Source organism: Lytechinus variegatus, chromosome 9 (assembly GCF_018143015.1).
Source record: "Lytechinus variegatus isolate NC3 chromosome 9, Lvar_3.0, whole genome shotgun sequence".
NCBI lineage: Eukaryota > Metazoa > Echinodermata > Echinoidea > Temnopleuroida > Toxopneustidae > Lytechinus > Lytechinus variegatus.
The window spans coordinates 34221314-34245122 of NC_054748.1; the positions used below are offsets into that span (position 1 = coordinate 34221314).

General features: G+C 37.8%; 1 protein-coding gene across 1 annotated transcript in view; it reads left to right on the forward strand.

Annotated features, from left to right (window-relative positions):
* LOC121422063 (branched-chain-amino-acid aminotransferase, cytosolic-like) overlaps positions 1-23809 on the forward strand; it is a 42587-nt gene that overhangs the window by 10251 nt on the left and 8527 nt on the right. Inside the window, exons 2-7 of the mRNA XM_041616869.1 lie at positions 9166-9246; positions 12355-12555; positions 13079-13189; positions 17432-17551; positions 19382-19545; positions 22104-22332. Of these exons, the coding sequence (XP_041472803.1) occupies positions 9166-9246; positions 12355-12555; positions 13079-13189; positions 17432-17551; positions 19382-19545; positions 22104-22332 (906 nt within the window). The remainder of the gene's footprint in view (positions 1-9165; positions 9247-12354; positions 12556-13078; positions 13190-17431; positions 17552-19381; positions 19546-22103; positions 22333-23809) is intronic.

Here is a 23809-nt window from a genome sequence, read left to right on the forward strand (position 1 = left end):
GAGACCATTGTCTTTAATAGTCTGTCTTTCTGAATTGAATGAGGAACATTCACTAATATGGTGTTGACCCTTGCAAAAGACACATGACAGATATTTCTTCTCAGCAGAGCCATCTTTGTGATTGTGTGTTCCAGTATGCAAAGATCGAGAAGAAGTTGACTTCTTCCTTTCCTTTGAGGTCTGCAGAGACTGAAGAGAGGTGACGGGATCACAAGCAACGGTTGCCTCTTCGTCAATGAACTCTGTAAAGATAGCAAATGGTGGAAAGGTTTTCCAATCCTGTCTCCACTGAACAACCTTCCTTCCCCATTTAACGACTAGCCATTCAGGGAGTTTCCTCAGTAGGTTTTGATTTTCCCGTTCGTCATCAAGATGATTCAGGTGCGGAACATACTTGGATGCTGCGTCACATTGTTTCAGGAAGTCTCCGAATCTCCTAAGTCCAAAGGAGTCTCTTGATCCAACCTTGGGCCAAGCATCCAGCTTGTCTCTGTAGGCATTTGAAACTACAAATGGATCCCCATATCTCTGTTCCAATGCTTCCTTCGCATTAAGGTAACCTCTGCCATCGCCGATCATAGAGTAGCCTTCTACCAAGGATTTCGGCTCACCCGTCAGGTATTTCAAGAGAAAGTAGAACCTCTCTGCCATAGGAATTCCACGATGTTCAATTAATGCGTCGTAGCTTCGCCTCCATGCCGTGTAGTCAAGAGGGTTACCTGAAAATTTTCCAGGCTCTGAAAGAGGAAGTCTATTCAAGGATAGCAACTCTTTCAAACTGTTGGCGAGAACATCATCATTGCTGGACTTTGGTTCTTGTAGATGACCAATCTTAGTTGCAGGGCTTTCCGAAGGTGGAGCAGAGTTGTTCATCTCAATCGTGGGTTCCATTGAAGGGGCACTGTTACCTCCATCAACTATACTCTGAACTCGAGGGGAAACTGACACTTGACGATCAACCCAGTCTTGAACTCTCCCTCTGGATGATCGGGAACCTGACTTAGATGAAAGCGTCCCACCTTGCAATCGGAGAATAACTTTCATTGTTTCTCTCATTAAAGAAGAATGTTCATCTTCGATAGTCTCAAGTAGATCTTCACCATCATCAAGATCCGCTGAAGGAGCTATATCTGCAAGTACTTCTTGAGAAGAAATCGCCTTGTCCATGGCTTCCTGTACTTGATTACGGGATTCTTTAATCATCACAGTGTTGACATCGTCTTCAACTATAAGCTGGCGATGCTTATTTGCCCTTCTCCTCCAAAGTCGAATGGCATCTCTCCATGTCTTGACTGTGACGTCTGCTTTATACTGCAAACCCTTCTCAGTGGGCATTCTATCCCGTCCATTCTCAACTCCTTCTGCCATGATTATTCCCAAATAGAAGATTTGTGATGAAAGAAGGTTGAGATCAATATATCACGAAGATTTCATTCATCGTGTCGAACATTGACTATCGAAGTTCCACATTTGCATTCGAAATTCTTCCGTAGCTGGAAGAATTCGCAAAGTCCATTGAACTGCGAGGATGTTTGACCGTGTCGAAAGAGGAAATTCACGTCGAAGAATTCTCGCTGCTCAAAGAGTTTTCACTGTGGCTGTAGTGAGGTCGACAACAAAAGACAAGCGAACAAAGGCCTCTACAGGATTTCGTTGTTTAATCGATTAATCTGATATCAAATCCGTACAATCAAATCATGTTGGTCGTATTAATCTATTGAATCCAATTGGTACTTTTAATCCTTCTTTCAAACCAATTCGTTCCTTTAATCTGATTGATATCTTTAATCCGTGAAAACTGTGGAGTCAATGATAAAGAAAAAGGAATCATAAATACCAGCAAAACGAAACATCTTAAATATCAATAATACAACATCAATCTTTGGAAGACCTACATGTAAATAGTCTAATATAAACTAGATTCCAAATTCTCTCCACTATACATATATGATTGTTTACTCATTAAAGGTTTCAAACTACAAACATTCAGCTTTGATCTCAAATACAATTATAATAAAAGTACAAATCAACAATCATTCTTGATATATCATATAATAAATGTAGTACAAAATGTAGTTTCTTGAGTCTTATTTGATTATGAAGGGGATCAATGAGCCTGCTATAGTTTGTACATACATTATACATACTACATACATATTATCATTTGTCATTATGAACCAAGAAAAAGATCTCTAAAATCTCACTTTATGCTTAGACCATAATTAAAAAATATATCAAATAAAACATCAACTAACCTCTTTGCTTGCTTTCTCAAGTAAATTGAATGTCTTCTGAGCCAGGATGTTTGTGATTTTGAAGGGCAAAATCCTGGTCCCTCACACAACCCAATGTCCAAAAATCAAATGCACTGTCATGGTGCTATGTAAGTGTACACATTGACTAAGGGAGTGCTAGATACAAATATGTTAATCAGGTAGTGCAATAGTGAAAGTATATATACAAAAAGTGCTAAATCACTTCTGCGCTAATTTTGGTGCGCTAATTTATCAATTCAGATGTACTTTCATCACAATACTATTGGCTGTTTATGTATGCATGGTTTGAGGTTTCTGTTTCCACAGTATGATGTAGACTGCATAGCAATTAGGATTTGATACCGGCACTAGCAGAGTAGCAGTACTCAAGAATACCATGCGCAACTGATGTAAGCCTTGCTTTTCTTGCTGCCTCTCCTTTATAGACAATGTGTTTTAGCATGAATTCTAATGAATGAAGGAAGTGTAGATACATGTACTTCTGTTTGTAAGAAAGTATAAAATAGAATGGTGCAAGTTTCACTACATGTATATCAATTGCTTTGCGTAATTCAAATACATGTAGATCAAATACATTTACCCGGTACATACTTTCTAGGTACTGTATTTATGAAGTGGTTCTATTATAATGGTTACTTTATTGATTTTTCTACATTTGTTTTGCTGTGATGGACATACAGTAGGCTTAGCCCAATCTAGCTTCATGTTAATATGAAGGGGGGGGGGGGGAGATCTGCTGACCTGTGCAAATTCCTAACTGGAGTGAAGTGGTCTGAATGCCCAGCTTACAGTGCTCATGAAATTGAAGTTGAACCAGCAAGTTGAAATTGTGCTAGTAAGCCTTGTGTGGAGATCCAGAATTGTTGTTCAAAGATCAGGTCTGTGCCTCCAGATTAAATGGGGGGGGGGGGTGACTTACAGTATTTCTAATGGATCATCTGATCACATTGCATGATTTCATAGCAGACATGGGGGCTTGGGGCTATCTCCCCCCCCCCCTCAAAAATGCTCAAAAGAGCCCTGGGGAGCATTTCTTGAAAGGACTTGTCAGACATTTTATACTTACAATGTCCTGCTTTTTCTGACAGTTACTATAGGAACAGTACTTCTCAGCCAATCAAAATCAAGGATCAGATCTGACAACTTGTCAGACAAAAATGTTAATGAAATGTGCCCCCCCCCCACGGGCCCCCAGTAAATGAAAAGAAAGAGCCCTGGAAAATCCCCTTTCATTACAATGTAAAAGTTTATCCAATTTTGCTGATTTGTGTAGTAGGTTGTGAAAAATATAGCCCCTGAAAATAAAGATTTTTTTTCCTAAGTTAAGTGACTCTGCATGATTTCATACCCATTCATTACTCCTACATGTATATAAACCCTGAAATGATATGAGAAGCTTATAAAAATCGTAAACCTCTCATTGAACCATCGTACAAGTACTTGCAATTAAATTTCTCTTGCAGTTTTATTTTTATGGACTTGTAAACCTTTTTTTTGGGGCATGATTGTGCTGTCAATGACCGAGATGACCTTTCATCTCATTAATTCAGTTAAATAAAACTAGAAAAAAATCAGACATTGTACATGTAGCATGTCATGGTTTTTAGCAGTGGCTGATGAAACTGCAATTTGAAATTTTATTGCATTGTCATGATTTTGTAGGAAAATGAGTTATTCTTAAAGTCAACTTTAGTCAAGCATATAATTTCTTGGCCAGTAATTTTGAAGAAGAAAAATGCCCATTGGGCAAGCAGATTTTGTGTGTGTGGTCGAGTCATATACACAGGTCTGTACATCAGGTACATGTATGTATAAGGGCAAAGTTTTGTAAAGTGTATCTTTATGTTGAAAGACCCAATAAGAACTAAAGCAATTTAAAAAACTGTGATGTCATTAAAGAATCATTCTGATGAGATTCCTACTATAAGGTCATGAAGTATTTGCTATATACTTATCATCAATGTTTATCTTCTGATAAAAAAATTCTACTACGGCTGTCTATATTTGTTCTTTGGAGAATCAAGTATTTGATAGTCACTCTGAAGTAAACATTGTCGCTCGTGACTTGCATCAATGGAATGGCATGATGCAATGAAACCAGGGTATTCTCTCACCTGATTGGTCAGTTGCCATGCAAATGAGACAACGCCCCCTAATCCTGCGATGTGATTGGTCCAGCCCAGATCCAACCTCCAGGATGTAATCCACACTAGTATACTTCCTGATATCAACATTGTGAGCGATGTCCTGATGAACTTGTCGAGTCATACATGTACATGTACATTCTCATACAGTTTAACATTCAGATATACATTGTAAGAAGACAATAAGTGGAAAATGTGTTGCTTTTCTGCGTACTTGCTATCTCTTTATTATTAAAGTGCTCAGTGATGTAACTGTAGACTCAAATGCATTACACTGTAACTAATATTTGTTTACAGGCCCTTTATACATCTTTACGTCCTGATCTTGAGAAATACCCAGAAATGTGACCAATTGTGTAATGACTAATGAGCCAACAATGTTAGGGGCAGGGGCAAAACATTAATTTGGGGCACAATAAAAATAAATGTGCTCAAGTACTTGTATTAATGCAAGGGAGCAGCATTGTTTTTATCTTTAGAATGAAATATTCATATTTCCTATATAATTAAGAGATGAAATATCTATTTTTGAGATAGAATTTGATGTAATATTCAGAAAATTATATCATATGTCAACTTTTATTCCTTCCATTTTCTTTCTTCTCCTCTTTCTTTGTTTTTTTTATCAGGAGTATTTTTTTCAATTAAAAGTGCCACAAACCCACAATCTTGAAGGCAGTGACTGCAACATATAATATATACTGTAGATTGCACATATATGTACATGTACAGTAGGTCTACAAAGATTTTTATAATAAAGAATGAGGAGTTTTTTAATTTTAGCAAACAATGGATACTTGTTGAGGTTTAGCTCCTGTAATGCAATTTAGAAAGAAAAAAAGAAAGTCAAGTCTATGAAACGAATACTGTCCCATGATGATGCATTTTGTCGTCACTTATTTCAATTCAATATGGCGCAATATAAATGCTGTGTATCATCATCAATTCATGTGTGTGTTTTGTGATACGATTTTGCTGTTCACATTCACATCAATAGCATACTTCAGGAAATAATTTTCCTAGTATCGCATAGCAAATTGCTCCACATTTCTTAAAGGCTGCTATGCACAAAGTCTTTTGTATACATGTACATGTAGCATATTTTTGCATAGGACTGTTAGTACAGGGGCCAGCAGGGGTCGGCATAGGCTGAAAAGGTAGACAATTTCCATGTTAATGACGTGATTCCCCATACCACACAATGCAACGAATGGGGCGTCTGCTGTGTCCTAAGTGGTGGGTGTGGCCGTAGGGGCCCTGAAAAGAGGCCCCTAAATTGAGCTAGATCAGCAGGAAAGGTAACCACCTGAAAACAACAGGAAAACTTTTGGCATAGTTCACTTGTACATGAATGACACTTAACTGACACTTTTAATGTTTAGGCGCCCCCGGCAGACGCCCCCCAAACCCCAACCCCTCAAATTGTGCATTAATAGTTGAAAGCTTTTCTCTTCAGACCAAAAATGCTATTCAACTTTTGTAAAGTAACATTATTCCCTGTACTTGTACAGTGTAGATACAGTTTAGCATTCAAAATGTGTACATGTACATCACATACACGGTAGCTACCAGGGTATCTCAATTGTTGCCCAGGATGAGGAGAGAGACCGGGGGCCTGAAACACAAAGGTTAGCGATTGATCGTATGCTTGATTTTTACGATTGATTGTACATTGTAGTCAATGGAATCAATCATAGAAAAATGTTCTATGATCGTTGCTAAGCTTTGTGTTACGGGACCCAGGTTATTGTTTATTCAGTTTTGCATGAACAATGCCGAATGCAGGAAATCTTAACATCAGATAAAAAAGAAATCAGGTTCTTTTACATGTATGTTTCCGGATGATTTGTGATGTGGAACAACAAAGTGAGCAAATCATGAATCTTTTTTAGCACTTTAAAATGTCTGTTGTTGTAAAAGTACAATACCCTCCTTGCTCACCTGGAAAACCGCTACCACATGAAAATGAAATTGTTTATTGTGTGGTTGGTTCCATCTGCATGTTTGTTGATTGAAACCAATTATTCTAATGGATTTGTTATTTTGTTTCAACTGACTATGTGTATTTGAGTTTTGTCAGACGTGTATCAATCAGATATGATTATTTACGTCTGGGACCGACCTTTAACATTACCATCAGAAAGACATGACCAGGGCTCGAACCTCTGCATCATTTTGTAACTTCCCCACAGCTTGGATTACAGGCGCACGCCACAACGCCCAACTGAACTATGAATTAAATTTATTTTGTTAAATAGTGAAGTTCTAGAAACAACAAGTCAAGTAGCTTTACACTTGTACTGGTAGTCGGTGTCCTGGGCGTAGATTAAGGTGCTCCGGCAACAATTGCTCCGCTGTAAATTCCACACCCAAATCGAATGGCCAACTTCAACCCTGGTTGTAACACTATACCCTATCCTAAACCTAACCCTAAACCCAACCAGGCCTGAACCCAACATAAAACCATATTGCAACCCTCCTAACCCTAACCCTACATCTTTAGATGAAATAAAGCCTGGAGCAATTGTTGCCAGAGCAAATGTCCTTTCACTGAAGATTAAACTAGGATTAGACCATGTAGGATGAGCCCAAACAGAAAGTGAACCAAACACAAGTTACACACTTTTAAAGTGGCAATATAGGCTTTGTGTCTATCAGGAGATAGATTGATAAAAAAAACACTTTCATGGCTACATTTTGAAGTTACCAGCCAAAATTGGTTAAATTGTACACGATTCTATATGTACATATATGTATGGATGCTATGGGAATTTCCAGGAGCTGTTTCACATAGATTTAAGTATGACTTAGAGTCGCATTTAAACGCCTATTTGCGTGCATTATAAAAGACATCACCGCATTGGTCAGAGCTCCTTGGTCAGATCATGACAAGTGGACGTGCACTATGTCTATGGGTGTTGATTGATATTAGATTGCGCGTTTGCATATCGTGTATGCATCGACATCTCAGTCCAACTCAAAGTCATACTTAAATACCGTGGAGCCCCACCACATAGTGTTTAGTGATTGATTCTTGGGCTGATGTACGATTGATTGTATCAACTATTGTGTGTAATCAATCATAAAAAATAGCCCTACAATCAATTGCTATGCTTTAACTGTATGTAACAGGGTCTTTATATTGAATTATTTGTATTTTGTCTGATCAAGCATGTGTGAATACAAAACACACCTCATGAACAAACATGCTAAATACAGCCATCAGCAGATTTGAGCCAGATGTTTTTGGTTTCAGATAATTGATTTAGAGTGTTCAAACTGTGGACAGCCAAGCTCTTCTTTGTATTATGAAGGGGGAGTTGTATCATGTGCCTTGAACACATGTAAACTATGTACACAGCAGGATTAATCCCTTGAATTCGCTGGGTGCTGGCAGTGACTGCTTTGAGCTTAAAGGACAAGTCCACCCCAACAAAAACTTGATTTGAATAAAAAGAGAAAAATTCAACAAGCACAACACTGAAAATTTCATCAAAATCGGATGTAAAATAAGAAAGTTATGGCATTTTAAATTTTCGCTTATTTTCAACAAAATAGTATATATATATGAACGAGCCAGTTACATCCAAATGAGAGAGTTGATGACATCACTCACTATTTCTTTTGTATTTTATTATAGGAAATATGTAATATATATTGATTTTGTCGTCATTGTCATGTAAAATGAAGTTTATTCCTCCCTAAACACGTGGAATTCCATTATTCTAACATTTTGTGCTTCAAGGCAAGGAGGTCCTTATTGTCAAATTCGTAAAAATTGAAATATTGTATAATTCAAACAATAAAAAACAAAAGAAATAGTGTGTGAGTGACATCATCGACACTCTCATTTGGATGTAACTAGCTCGTTCATATAACTATTTTGTTGAAAATAAGCGAAACTTTGAAATGTCATAACTTTCTTATTTTACTTCCGATTTTGATGAAATATTCAGCATTGTGCTTGTCTGATTTTTCTCCATTGACTCAAATCAACATTTTTCTGAGGTGGACTTGACCTTTAAATAAAGGACAAGTCCACCCCAACAAAAGGTTGATTTGAATATTTAGAGAAAAATCCACCAAGCATTACACTGAAAATTTCATTAAAATCTTATGTAAAGTATAAAGAAAGTTGGCATTTTTTGCTTCATTTACAAATTGGTTTATCACATCCTGGTCGGTATGCAATTGAGGGGACTGATGACATCGCTCGCTCACTATTTCTTTTGTATACTATTTTATGATATGAAATATTCTAATTTTCTCATTTACAAATGAAACAAGGATTAATTCTTCCCTGAACATGTTGAATTACATTTGTTTCAATCAAGTTGGTTCTTATTGAAATTGAAATAATTTATAACTCAAACAATAAAAACAAAAGATATAGTGAATGGGGGACATTATCGCCTCTCTCATTTGTATGTCACTGAGTTTTGCATACTGTAAGTAAATTTCAGCATAGATCCAAATCAATAAATAGTAATTTTATAAATAAAAAATAGATGAAAAGAAAAAATCAACAATAAAGTGAAGGGAAGTAAATGCAAAGATGTATATTGAAATGAAACATTATATCTCCAGAAATTCCAAATGATGTGATCATGTTGCTTTAAACCCTCATGTATTTGTGTAGATAGATACAGTGCTTTATATGATATCCCATCCACATTTCCCTCCCCGATTAACACCTCTAAATTTAAACTGTGTTTGTTCTCTCTTTCTCTCTCTGTTATCTCTAGATCTTACACCTGACACCGGGAAAGACGGCTGTTCCAGTATGTTCTGTACGATGTATTCACTCCAATCACGACAGTTTCAAGGTTGGTTAACATTCATGTACAGTAATGCAGGGCCCCTTGCGCTCATTGGCACTATAAATGCACTATGCATCTTTCCATAACAGCATTTCCCATAACAGCATTTCCCATTGTTTTATAAGATGTACTGTATTCAATGGCCCGTATTCTGAAGTCAGGTTTAACTTAGACTAAGGTCTAACTCTGCTAAAATTATGGGAAGCCAAAAGTGTCAAAATTTTTATTAAGTTGTTTGTTTCCTATGTTTAATGTGCTCTTTCCTGATTCATCGACGGTGAAGACAATCATCTATTTATACTTCCTAGACAATTATGAATGATTTGAGAGCCAAATGAGCTGAAATGTGATATCTCTACCGTTAGTGATTTATGTAACAAGTGGCTATCCATACTTAAACCACAACTTTAAACCTGAGTTTAAGTTAAACCCGACTTCAGAATACGGGCCAATCACAACAGCTTCAAGGTCGGTTAGCATTCATGTCATGCAGGGCCCCCCTTGCACTTTTAATAGGCAACTTGTCAAAAGTCTGTGCCACATATTTTGCAAGAATCCTTCTAACTTACCGGAATCTTCACTATACATGTACTAGTGCAGAGATGCCAAGTTCAAAGACCAGATATGCGTGAGATTTTCTGTGAATCTGAGTGAGATCACAGACATTGTGTACAAAGTATATGGGGATAGGCTGTGATAGTTGCGTGAGACAGAGATTTGAGGGGATGAACAAGAGTCCAAAATGCTCGAGTCTCATGCATAATGCATGAGACTTGGTAGCTCTGCTAGTGTAAGGCGATATGCATCTCTTTCCATAGCAGCTTTCCAGCATTTGTTTTCTTTATTGTGAGGATTGGTAATGAATGCTGGATTCTTATACAGGAAAGATGCGGCTTTGAGGTTTGACAAGTTGCCTATTACAAGGGAATATCACCCCTGAATACATGGTAACATCTCGGCTGATTTCAAGTATGTGTACACTGCATTATGTTGATGTTAAGGGCTTAAAGGAGGTTACCGACTTGATCTCCAACCCTGATATTTCGATACAAAAATGGCACAAAAATTATGTTTACCTTTACCAACTTTACCCGAAATTCTGGAAGAGTGCTGTGGATCCCAGCAGTCAGGCTTCCAGTTCTGTGCCATTTTCATCCATCTCAGTGATTGGTGTGGTGTCTGCTCGGTGTCATTTTGGCTCAGATCTCTATCTTAAAGGGGTTTGCTACTCATATGGTGACCAGAACCGCTGGTCTGCCCACACCTTGTCCAGTCTGATCTTGAAGCCATGTTGATACATGTAGCTCAACATCAAATGCATTCAGTGGTATACATGTACACTAGATAACTTTAATACTGTGGGGTCCCTGAACACAAAAAAAATTGTCATTTTAAAAACAAACGGTGTTGAACAGTTTTATAATCTTTTTTCTAATAATTCTCTGGGGGCCTACATTTCTTTTCAAGTCTCACACAACTCTTGAGTCTAAATTTGCAATGTGAAAATGAAAGGGAAACAAAAGAACAACAACAACAACATAACAAACCCCCAATCTCTTTTGGATAGCATGTAGAGTATTAATGTCTGTCAAGCATCAAGGGTGATGACTATCAATGTGACCTTGACTCATCAATACCCCATGACCCTGGACACACGAAAGCTTTCAATAGCGCTTGATCGAAGAGCTGATTTTTGTGCTTGAATACATTGAACATTCTGTGCAATCAATTGTACAAATCACGTGGTCAGTTATTCTTTATTTTTTGTGTTTCTACTGGCTTGTGATGAGCTTTTCACTCAGCTAATCTTATTTAGAGAGTGAAAATACAGTGTAGTAAAAGTTGGCTGCTCTGCATGCATGCAATATTATGGAAAACAAAAACAAAAATGAAACATTGTGAGGTAGACCTTAATACAGATATACAGTTGATGAATTTCCATGCATTATTTTTCCTTTTCTCCCTTTTCTATGATTATACCTCCACGAATATCGAAATGCAAAACAGGAAATTGTAAGTTATTATACAGAGAAAGTGGAAATGAGATACAGTACAACTACAAGAGCAATAGCACAAACAAATACTCAAAGTGAATTATTGTATGGAATATTAAATCACAGGTAATACATTGGGCTAACCAAAATCAACAAGTGCATTTTACTGCGCCGTGGTGATTTATTAGTTTGTTTTATATTTTTCACCATGTAAAAAAGAAATGTGAACAATTTGTAACAAAACATCAGCGTTTCTCAGTTAATTTCAGACACCTGTACTACCAGATGACTTGTGTCATTCTTATTTACTGAACATAGTTCAAACTCTTATTGAAAAAGACAAGAATGCATTCATACATGTAATAGTTGATCTTGATGTTTTGTTCATTTGCAATCATCCCATTATACGGTTAATAATTAATATCCAACTCATCTAATGCCACTTAGTCCAAATGCCAAATCGTCTACTACCATTTGGTCTATCATCGGTTCGTCTACTCACCACATGGTCTACTTTCATTTATTCTAATGCCATTCTGTCTAATAACCAGTTGGTCCAATAGCCATTCAGTCCATATACCATTTGGTCTATATATATAAAACTATTAGTGTTAATTGTGCAAAATGAATGAAAAGAAAACGGGTATTAGACCAACTGGTTTTAGACCAAATGGTAATAGGCGAAATGGTGATAAGACAAAGTGATGATTGGACCAAATGGTTATTGGACCAAATAGTTTTTAGACGAAATGTCGATGATGGCATTAGACTAAATGAAGGTAGACCATGTGGTGAGTTAGTCTACAAATGTAGACCCACATCTGCAGTGTGTGTACCTTAGCTGATTCAACGAGTCTGCATAGCAGACTAGGTCTACTGAGGCTGCAGAAATAGCTCGCTACGCTCGCCCTTCGCAAACCAGTAGCAGATCCCACCTCACGAGCCATTCAGAGTCTGCATAGCAGACTAGTGGTGAGTGGGCAGTGGACGAATTGGCAATTTACATGTACCATCTTTACATTGTATCCACTCTTATTGTCCTTATCTTTCTTTGGTTTATACCGCTTTCATTCCCAAACTATTTTTATTTCTAATCCTTCCCCCTCTCTTTAATTTCCAGTATTCTGAGGTCCAGCTGGAGCATGCCAAGGTGCTGAAGCCCAAGCCTGACCCAAACAACCTCCTCTTCGGTCACAACATGAGTGACCACATGCTGACTGTTCCCTGGACCGAGAGGGACGGCTGGAGTACCCCCCGCATCACCCCACTCAAGAACCTCTCGCTCCACCCGGCGTGTTCTGTCTTTCACTATGCAATCTGTGTAAGTTACTAGACATTAATAAGATGATGATGGTGATATATGGTGATGGTAATGATGATGATGATGATGATGGTGATGATGATTATGATATTTATGATGATGATGTGGCCATATTTGATTATGATGGTGATGGCAATGATGATGTTGATTGTAATGATGGTAAGGATCATTGGTAAGGATCAGAGTTGCTAATGATCATACCATGATGACGATGATGATGTTGGTGGTGGTGGTGATGATGATGAGGAGGATGATGAGTGATGATTGATAATAATTCCGACAGTGATACGTGTGATAATTATGATAATGATGATGTTGACGTTTCTAATAGCGACAATAAAGAGTGCTGCAATCACCACACAGGCAGATCCAAAGATCCAGATATTGGGTCCTTTGGGGATGAACTTTTCTATAAAGTCTGATTGCACTTTGATGAAAGAAAACATTACCAGAACTTATATATGTAAATAATTAAATGAAATGATATGATTTTTTACGATTCTTTTGATGACTCCTTTTGTAGCTTTTTGAAGGGATGAAGGCTTATAAGGGAGAGGATGGTAAGATCCGTTTCTTCAGACCGTACGAGAACATGGAACGAATGAACAACAGTGCAGAACGAGCTGCCCTGCCGGTAAGTAAATTAAGTTATTTTCACGTGGTCTACAAGCACTTTGAAATAATAATAACAGGCATTTATATAGCTCCATCTATATAGAAATAGTCTGTTCCGAGGTGCATTACTATTACTATAATTACCCCAGCTTTAGCTCAAGCTGCCTTCTTGCGGTCGGTGCATTTAAGGAATTGATCCTGCCGAGTAGCTGTTCGGTTTAACTGAGTTGAGTGCAGCGCAATGTTGGTAAATTTCTTGTTGAAGGAAAACATGCCATGGCTGAGATTAGAACCCACGTCCCTCTCATTGAGAAATGGCAGTTTTAACCACGAGGTCCCCACTTCTCAGATAGTCCAGAACCACATACGCAGTTGGTCTACTCTGAAATTGGTCTAGTTGCCATTTGGTCTACACTGCATTTGATCTAATGATCAATGGATTAAATGGTATTTTAGACTGAGTGATTGTTACATGAATAGGTTAAGACCAGATGGGACAAGACCAAAGGGAAAGTAGACAAATTGGTCCTAGACCATTCTGCAATTCACCAGTAAATTTTATCAGGATATCCTGATGTTTTACCTGGAAAACTGGTAGATGTTTGGGAATACCATCATGAATACACATTTGCCATTAATTATTATTGAAGTGTATAAACAAGCAATGAACTTTTCAGTGTAATGTATGTCATAATTGTACAGGTACATTTTATTAGATGGTATTTGGAATTGGGACTGTAAATTGAAAACATTTAAAGATTAATTCCAGTATTGGTAACGATCTCAAAATGACTTTTTACAGAATCTAATATAATGACCACCCAAGTGTCTGTTTGTATGAATAAAAAATATGTGCCAAAGGATTCTGGAAGAAATTTTGTAATTGCTGAGAAATAAGCAAATAAGCGCGGATTCAGTCACTTCCGTCGGGTCTTTATGCCAGCAATATTAATACACTGTCCCACGTGTGCCTATCTGTGTTGGTGATCTTCAGTGTGAACATTTTTCAGCGTAGAATTCAAGATTTCACAAAGTTCAGTTCATGTACTTTTACCAGATCTAGATCCTCGATGATATACTGACAATTAAGCCTGGTTTTACAGACTTTCTCATGAAATCAGTGTTTACTGCAACTACTGGCATTTCTCTTTAATAGCGAACAATTCCAAATGTTTTAAGGATAAGTTTGAAGATTGTGTCCCCTTTTAATATTTGAAATTGATTAAGGGGGTGTTGCACAAACAAATTTGCAATCATTACATGTGATGGGATCAATTTTAAATAAAGCAAATTAAAATCATTCTTGTTAATGCAAGAAGCAGACAAGGGATCAAAAGTTAATTTGTGATTGATTGCAAAACTTATGATTGATTTGGGGACCTGAAATTGACTTTCTATTAATTACTAGTTTCGTGTAACACTCGATAAAGGTAATAAAGGGATAAAAGTTGAATAGAAAATGACCTTGGTGTGATTTACCCAAATTAAAAAAGAATATAACAACATTTAGTACCTGTGTAGATTCATAAATTCTTACAAAGTTTGTTTTTATCATGTGTGAAATCTAGTATTGCCTTTAATAGAGAATCGCCCTTTTCCTCTTTTTGCCGAGTAAGCCAAGCATTTAGTAAAGGGACTAAAATAGTATCCATTATCTTTATGCTACGCTTTATTAAACTTGAATAATTGCACAGCCTTCAGCTAAATCTTTGTAGGGTGGGAGCTAAAAAAAAAACTAAAGTGAATTTGCTGTTCTGGGAATGATTATCTGCAGAGGCAAGGGAACCACTGCAGAAAGACGAATGGCGAGGAAATGATCCGATGCATGGCTAGGCTTGTTCACACAGACAGGGATTTGATTCTAGATGGTGGAACCAGCTCCTAATATGCATCGGATCATTTCCTCTCACCTGTACTTTATTTGTAGTGGCATAGCTACGGGGGGGGGGGGGGGGCCTGGGGGGCACATGCCCCCCTGAGATCTGGTGTGCCCCCCAGAAAATATTGGCAGAGCAAAAGAAAAGGGAGAAAGAAGAAAAGAAAACAGGAAAAGAAGAAGGAGTACAGAAGAAAAGAGAAGAGGAAAATAAGAGGAGGAAGACGAGTGAATGAAACAATGTGAGGGGAAGACTTGCAATTAGAAAACACATCTTTCATGTTACTATATAAAATTTTTGCTTGCGCTTCGCGCCAGAATTGCCTGTTCGATGAGATTCATATCTTGCTCAATAGGCTGATATGGAGCAAGTTTTGAAGTCAATATACAAAACATATTTTAGCTCGGACATCGAGCTTTTATCATTTACAAATTTAAGTGGTCTGTAAAATGTCCGTTTTATGGTCTACATATCAGCATTTTAAGCTCGCCCTGCGTGGTCACATTGTTTGATTTGCCAAGTTCATATTGTCTCTGTGTATTCCATAATGTTTTTTCAATTAAACAAATGTATTCAGAATGCCCAGATTCTAAGGTCTAAATCTAAAACATGTGCGATAGCCTGCATGTTCTTTATTTAAAATGTACTTAAATTATTCAGTTTCACATCAGAATATCAATAATTGTCTGCTCAAGATTCACGATCGCATAATTAATGATACCCAATTGACTATATCCAATTTATGATTTACAAAATATGAATATTTTTCCGCAGATGGCCTCTTAATCTGTCACTATTTGAGAGGCTACTAATTAATAAACACACCTGTTTGATGCGTTAATAAGATGAAATTATGAACAGTGTACAGGTACTTGGTCAATTAAAAGACCCATTAATCTTCTTACATATGCATCACTTAAAGGTCAAGTCCACCTCAGAAAAATGTTGATTTGAATCAAAAGAGAAAAATCAGACAAGAACAATGCTGAAGATTTCATCAAAATCGGATGTAAAATAAGAAAGTTATGACATTTCAAAGTTTCGCTTATTTTTAACAAAATAGTAATATGAACGAGCCAGTTACATCCAAATGAGAGAGTCGATGATGTTACTCACTATTTCTTTTGTTTTTTATTGTTTGAATTATACAATATTTCAATTTTGATGAATTTGACGATTAGGATCTCCTTGCCTGAAGCACAAAATGTTAAAATAATGGAATTCCACTTGTTCAGGGAGGAATGAAACTTCATTTCACGTGACAATGACGAGAAAATAAAAATATTATTATAATAAAATACAAAAGAAATAGTGAGTGAGTGACATCATCGACTCTCTCATTTAGATGTAACTGGCTCGTTCATATAACTATTTTGTTGAAAATAAGCGAAACTTTGAAATGCCATAACTTTCTTATTTTACATCCGATTTTGATGAAATTTTCAGTGTTATGCTTGTTGAATTTTTCTCTTTTTATTCAAATCAAGTTTTTTGGGGGGTGGACTTGTCCTTTAAGTTACATACCTATCCCATTTATTAATACAAAACTTAGAATGACCAATTTTTAGGTCGGAATGTCAAAAAAATTTGCTCGTGCTTCGCGCTCGCATTATCTAAATATATTGGCGTTGGCAGTAACCATCTAGTTACATACGAATCTTGTTCAGGATCACACATAACATTGCCCAGAAAATTAAATTTTCAGGAAAAAATACATGACAGTTAAAAAAATCGCTCACGCTTCGCGCTCGCACTTTTCATAAGGCTTATGAGATTATTTCATGTTTATGTGGTTTTATAAGAATAAAACTGAGAAGTGACTGATCGGGGAAAATATAGGTGAAGATAATTTCGGGCCCCGTCCCCTATTGGCGAAAGTCGGATCCGCTCTTGTGACACACACCAGAAAAAATGGCCGGTGCCCCCCCCTGAAAAAGCAAGGACCCCCAAGTGCCCCCCGGGAAAAAAAAATCCTAGCTACGCCACTGTTTATTTGTTTTATAATGCAACTTCATGAAATTATTTATCATGCCTATTATTTTCTATACAGAAATAATCCAATGCATGGCAAGGCTTGTTCACACAGACAGGAATTGGGTTCCAGATAGTCGGACCAGTCCCTACTGTGCTTTATTTGTATTAACTCCATTCATCATTGAAATATGAATACATTTCTGTTATATTTTCTTATGCAGAGATTTAGTTGTGAGGAAATGATCCGATGTATGGCTAGGCTTGTTCACACAGACAGGGACTGGGTTCCATATAGTAGGATCAGCTCCTGCTGTGCATTATTTGTATTTCACTCTCACCTGTGCTTTATTTGTTTTATTAAACAACTCCATGAAGATACAGTTTTGTGCATATCTTTTTGTCTTATACAGAGATTCAGTGGTGAGGAAATGATCCGATGTATGGCTAGGCTTGTTCACACAGACAGGGACTGGGTTCCAGATAGTAGGACCAGTTCTCTTTACATGAGGCCCACATTTATCGGAACTGAGGTGAGTACAAAATAAAGTTCATGTGGCTTGCCTTATTCCAAGCATTCATGAAGCCATGCTGAAAAGTTAAAGCTTGTCTTTGGTCAAAAGGTGAATTATGAGCATCAATGAACATTCCAACTTGGCCGTAGAATCTTTTCTCATCCATTGTGAAAATTTGAATTTTGATTTTGTGAATGTCTAGCTACCTTTTTTTTAATATTTCTCTTTTTGTTTATAAGTGGCACCCCCCCCCCCCATTGATTTTGACAACTTTGAAAATCTATCTACCGGTATATGCCATACAAATATACGTTTTTAAAAGCATCAAAAAGCAATTCAACACCATTTAACTTACCATGAAAATTCTTTTAAACATACAAAACTCAATTTTTGGGCATGCTTTGTGCACATAATTCTATATCATAATTTGGCACGCAGAGCATATAAAAAATTTCAGAATTTTTTTTAGTTTTCCCCCCCCCCCTCAATCCAAAGCATTGATTGACTTCCCTGTCTGCATACATAAACAGCAGGGCGCGACAAACCCGCTTGCCCGATTGCCCGGGGCAAGTGAAAATGACGTGCGGGCAAGCACCTCTCAAAGTCAATTGCCCGATCGGGCAAGTGGTTGTTGCGTCTTTTTTTTCTGTACCGTACCTCGTTTTTCCACAAATCATCAAAAATCCACACTCAAAATCATGAATAAGCCTTAAAAATAGGAGTAGCGCCGTTTCAAATTCCGAAATTGCGTTATTTTTTCTGTACCACGTATTTCCATACATGGTACGGTGTGGTACCAGGTATGAAAAAAATCAACGCAATGGCCGGGAAACAGTTGAATGTAGTATAGGGGTCCATTATGACTACCACCATGTGCAATTTCTAATGCACATTTTCCACCTTCCGATATCACAATTCTGTGATAAAATAATTAGAACTACACAGGAAATAAATCACAGAGTCTAGTAACTTCGCATTGGTGAGTTGTCATGTCATTCGGCTTTGCTTTTCAAAACGGCCTATTAACATCCAAAATAACTTGCCGTATTTGTTAATTATAACTTAAAATTCATTTGTTTCCCTTTTTGAGGGGATGAGGTAAATATCAGACAATAAATCATCAAACAAAGCTCCATCTATTTTACAAGGCCGGCGGGAGCCTCACACACGTGCGCATACTAGCTAGCCAGTCTGAGCTCTGTCTCTCTGCCAGAGCTCTGGGGGACAATTCGCTCAGTAAAGGCCACAATGATGGTGATTTTCTGTTTCAGACAGAGTTTACATTTCGGGTATATTATTCAAAACTTCCAATAAAGTTTGATGATTTCTTCATTGTCATGTATATTTAAGTTATTAATGAATACATTCTCACCAAATTTAGACTCCCCCATAGAGAAATGCAATTTTCGTAGAAGTCTGCGTTTTCAAAGAACTTCAGGAAAAGTTAGGGTATGTGCCTATGTGGGCCTTTATTACACGGCCGAGTACAGGTTATTGTACTGGAATAGGCGAAGTAGAAATTAGATACTGAATTCATTTATATCAAAGTTCAACTCACAGTCACACCCACACAAACACACGCGCACACACACACACACACACCCAAGATTCTAAGCATAGTGAAAAAAAATACTTAAAAATCATACAATATTAAACAATGTTACTAATTATTCATTAATAAGTGAACAGGTATTATTTAAAAAATTGGGCAAGCAGTTTTTTCTATCGGGCAAGCCAATTTTTTCATCACTTGCCCAACAGGGCAAGTGACGAAAAAAATTTTTGTAGAGGCCTGTAAACAGTATGAGTGTCATTCCCTTATCTTCCTTTAATTTCTTGTAATTCCAGCCCACACTCGGTGTAAACTACCCCAAGCATGCTCTCCTCTACTGCATTGTGGGACCAGTCGGACCTTACTTCGAGACGGGTACATTTAACCCTGTGACGCTCTATGCCGATACCATGCACATCAGGGCGTGGCACGGAGGCGTCGGCTACGCCAAGATGGGAAGGTAAGGTCCGCGCCTGTAAATATACATTGCATCCCAGAAAAAAGGAAATTGGGATTCATGTAGGGAAAAAATTACAGGGGGGCTCGGAGCGATTTAGCCCCGGAAATGCTCAAAAGAGCCCTGAAAACTAAAAATGGAGCCCTAGAAATCCCTATTGATTGCAATATTAAAGCTTATACTACTCCCAAGAATGTTCTGTAATCTGATTGGTTCAAATCGGATCACATGATATTCAGCGAATTGCACTAATGCATCCAAAATGCACTATCCTGCACTCTGACATCATACCAAAAGTACTATCCTACAAGTGCAGGATAGTACGAGGTCTGGAATTATCTAGAATGTAGATCAAATATAGCATTAGGGGCAACTCAGTAACAGGGGGAGGAGAGGGGTTGTATAAAACAAACAATGCACGCATTCTTGTGCGTAGAGGACCTAACTAATGAACTCTGTGCTCAACTCGTCAAATGGATATACCGCACTCGGTCCTGCGGACCTCGGTGCGGTACATGTATATCCATTGGCTCTTCTCGCACATCATTATTCGGCCCTAAATAATAATAATAATATGCAACATTTATATAGCGCTTAATACAAATGTTTCTAAGCGCTGCATACTATTACCTCGGCTTTAGCATGGCTACCCTGATCGGGCGCATCGAGCATTCAAGGAATTCCTACCGGGTACCCATTTACTACACCTGGGTCGAGAGTGGCAAATGTAGATAAACGTCTTGCTAAAGGGCGTTAGTGCTGCGGTGGGATTTGAACCCCGGACCTTGTGGTTCAAAGTCCGAAGACTTATCCACTGAGCCACAGCACCTCTACAATACATCCAGTGTCGCAGATTTCGGCAGGTAGTTGTCAAAAGAAGCCCCCCCCCCAAAAAAAAAAGAAAAAATTCCCCCCCCCAAAAAAAAAATTCCCCCCCCCCAAAAAAAAATTGCCCTCCCCAAAAAAATTGCCTCCCCCCAAAAAAATTGCCCCCCCAAAAAAAAAAAAATTGCCCCCCCCCAATAAAAAAATTGCCTTGATTTTTATTTGGTTTTGCTGAAGTTATCAAATGATATGTGGTATCTCATTTACGTCTTTTTAAAATAGCAGATTTTCCTATTTATTTTGATACCTGTTGATACCTCATGTGATATGAAGGCTTAGGCATGGAGGATCAAGAAGCATTTGAAATGTGAATGAATATGGGTTTCCTTTTTTTTTCTTGGGTGCACTTTATATTATTTGAGGTTTACTTGGGATTCGGTTTGTTAGAGAATTTTAATTGAACATCTGTATGTACATGTACACAATCTTTGTATTTAATGAACCATACAAAGGAAATTGAAAAAAATTAAACAACTTTACTAAAGGAGGAATATAATGGATATAAAGATTATTCTTCTTCATCTTTCACTTATAATCTGTCATTACTACAGCACTCACCATGCGGCCTTGAAACAGCTGTCCAAGTAGCTCTTTGCTGTAAATGCTGGTAGTATTACGATGCAATCTGTGAAATGAAGTGTGGTTTTAGGAAAAGGATTAGATTACTCTGCACATGCAAATGATACAATATGTTAAATGAAAAGCGCAGTTTCATTAACAGGATTAGATTGCGAACACAAAATATGAAGGTTGCCTTGAGGAAGTTTGTGAAGGTTATGTAATTATTAAATTTATTTTCTCTTCAATGTCCATTGTGATGAAATCATATGAATGGTTCAATTTAAGGAAAACCTTTAACCCTAAAACTGCCGGGGGGGGGGGGTTGAATCAACCCCCTGACATTTTCCATGACCATTCTGCTGCGTGATTGTTTTTACTGCGCCACTCGCTGACTTTTTACTTTGAAGTTTTGCACATATATATATATGCATCACCTCAATTTTAAGAAACCTACAATAGGTAACAATACGGCAGAGAATAGCATTCAAATTCTTACTAATTGTATACAAAGCACTTCTTGGTCAAGAAGAATTATTAGGGTATAAAACCAGTAATCACAGTTGTAATTTGCGCAGTTCAACGGATCCTCTGCTCTTACAGCTCCCATCCTTAAAAAAAAAGTAACGCTAGGTGACCAAGCATTTGCTTGTGTAGCCTCTAAGCTCTGAAATAGCTTACCCTGGAAGTTAGAAAAGCACTATCCGTAAACAACTTTAAATCAAAACTCAAAGCACATCTATAATCAATAACAAGCATTTTTTTAGGAGTCCTAAAAGAAGTGCAGTAGAATGCATGTATATGTGAATAGTTTCTGCGTTTTATAAATTTATATATTATTATGTGTGTTGGTTTAGTTGGTAGAGTGTCCGTCTCACAACTGGGAGGTCGGAGTTCAAATCCCGGCCGCGTCAAACCAAAAGAAATGGGAGTTCAGCTGCTGCTACCCTGTTTGGCGTTCAACGATTAAAGGGATAAAGCATCGTCGATCTGGTGCTGCACAGGGGCTGCCGGGCCCGCGATCAATTGGGCAAAGGAATTTCTTAGTGTATTTCATGTCTATTTCGAACAATAAAATATGGATTTTCATCATCATTTTCATTATTATTATTTTACAGCAACTATGCTCCAACCATCAAACCCCAACACGACGCCGAGGCCAAGGGTTGTCAGCAGATCCTCTGGCTCTACGGCGATGAACACTACCTCACCGAGGTGGGTACCATGAACATCTTCCTCTACTGGTACAATGACGCCGGAGAGAAGGAGCTGATCACCCCTCCCCTCGATGGAACGATCCTACCAGGGGTCACCCGGCGAAGCTTGCTTGATCTTGCCAGGGAATGGGTGAGTGCGATAGTAATAATAATCGATGATGATGATGATGATGATAATATTGACGATGATAATAATAATAATGATAATAATTCAATTACTGAATTATTTTCCACTATTCAAAGAAAATCACGTTAAAATACCGTAAGTAACGGTGTATTAACCGCACCCGTGTATAAACCGCACCCCCCAACTTTGGACTAAAAAAAAAAAAAAAAAAAAAAAAAAAAATCTCATATTTACATGCTTATTTGAGGTACGAAGAAACAAAACTAAGTTTAAGATTTCAAAGTATCCAAAGAGATTACCGGTATGCGGAAATCTGCTGTTCTTGATCAATTCATTTACAAATATTAGAAAGAACAATCCCGACAATATTGGTAACTTATACACTCACCTCACAGTCACAGTGTACACACACACAGCACTGCCATTACATGTACATTGGAAACTACGATACAGTACCAGTCATGCCAGTATACAGTCCGACCTCTCTTATCCGGACACGTTGGGACCAGCACCAATCCGGATAAGGGATTTATCCGGATCTGGGAGACCCAATATTAAATACACACAGCTGCGCTGCCGACTGCCTCCCCAGGCCACCGGCGGTAGCTACCGGTACACTATTGTAGTGGGCGTACGGTAAAGACAATATCCACTGCAGAGTCAGTGCAAGTTATAGGCATTGTTTTTATGGAAATTAAATCGATCGATGGCCAAAACTCTTGGATAATTTACCTGCTAAAATGACTGAGGTATACATCGAGCATACCTCGAAAGAAAGAGAATGACTCGATGAAACCAAGTTTTAAAATTAGATCATCGCGGCGGGTATCGCAGCTTCGCGATGTCAGCCATTGTTACACTGACTGTAGGCTCAAACATGCTAGATGGCGCTGTCCGTATTGAGGCCTAAAGTTAGCTAGCAAGAGATGTGTTGTTTTTCCCGCGAAAGCAAAAAGACAAACGTGATGAAATGTTTGCGCTGCACCCTGATTTACTGGAAATTATTATTCCTAAAGTTCTTTTAGTGATTTGGGTGAGATATATTCATGAAAAATATGTTTGGTGTAGGGTGACTATGTTGGGAAATATATGTAATCAAAGTGAGTTTACGTATAGGATTGAGTTTAGATTGAGATCTCATTTCCTCACGTACCGATACTAGATTAAAAAAAATAAATAAAAAAAAATCTCGGCAAGCGTGCGTCCGGATAATAGAGAGATCCGGATAAGGGGAGGCCGGATAAGAGAGGTCGGACTGTATTTTATCAAATCATGATCTGTGTCTTTCCCAGCGTAGGAGGAAGAAACATTCACATTTCTTGCATCAAAATCTCACAATCAATTTCAGAAATTTGATGTCTTAGCATGAATTTTGGATACGGGATTACAGGAAGGTTCAAGAAACAAAGAAATTGACATTTTTTCCAGTTGTTTTTTACGGCTTTGTGCCGTCTCTCTCGTGCGTGGCTTACATGGTATC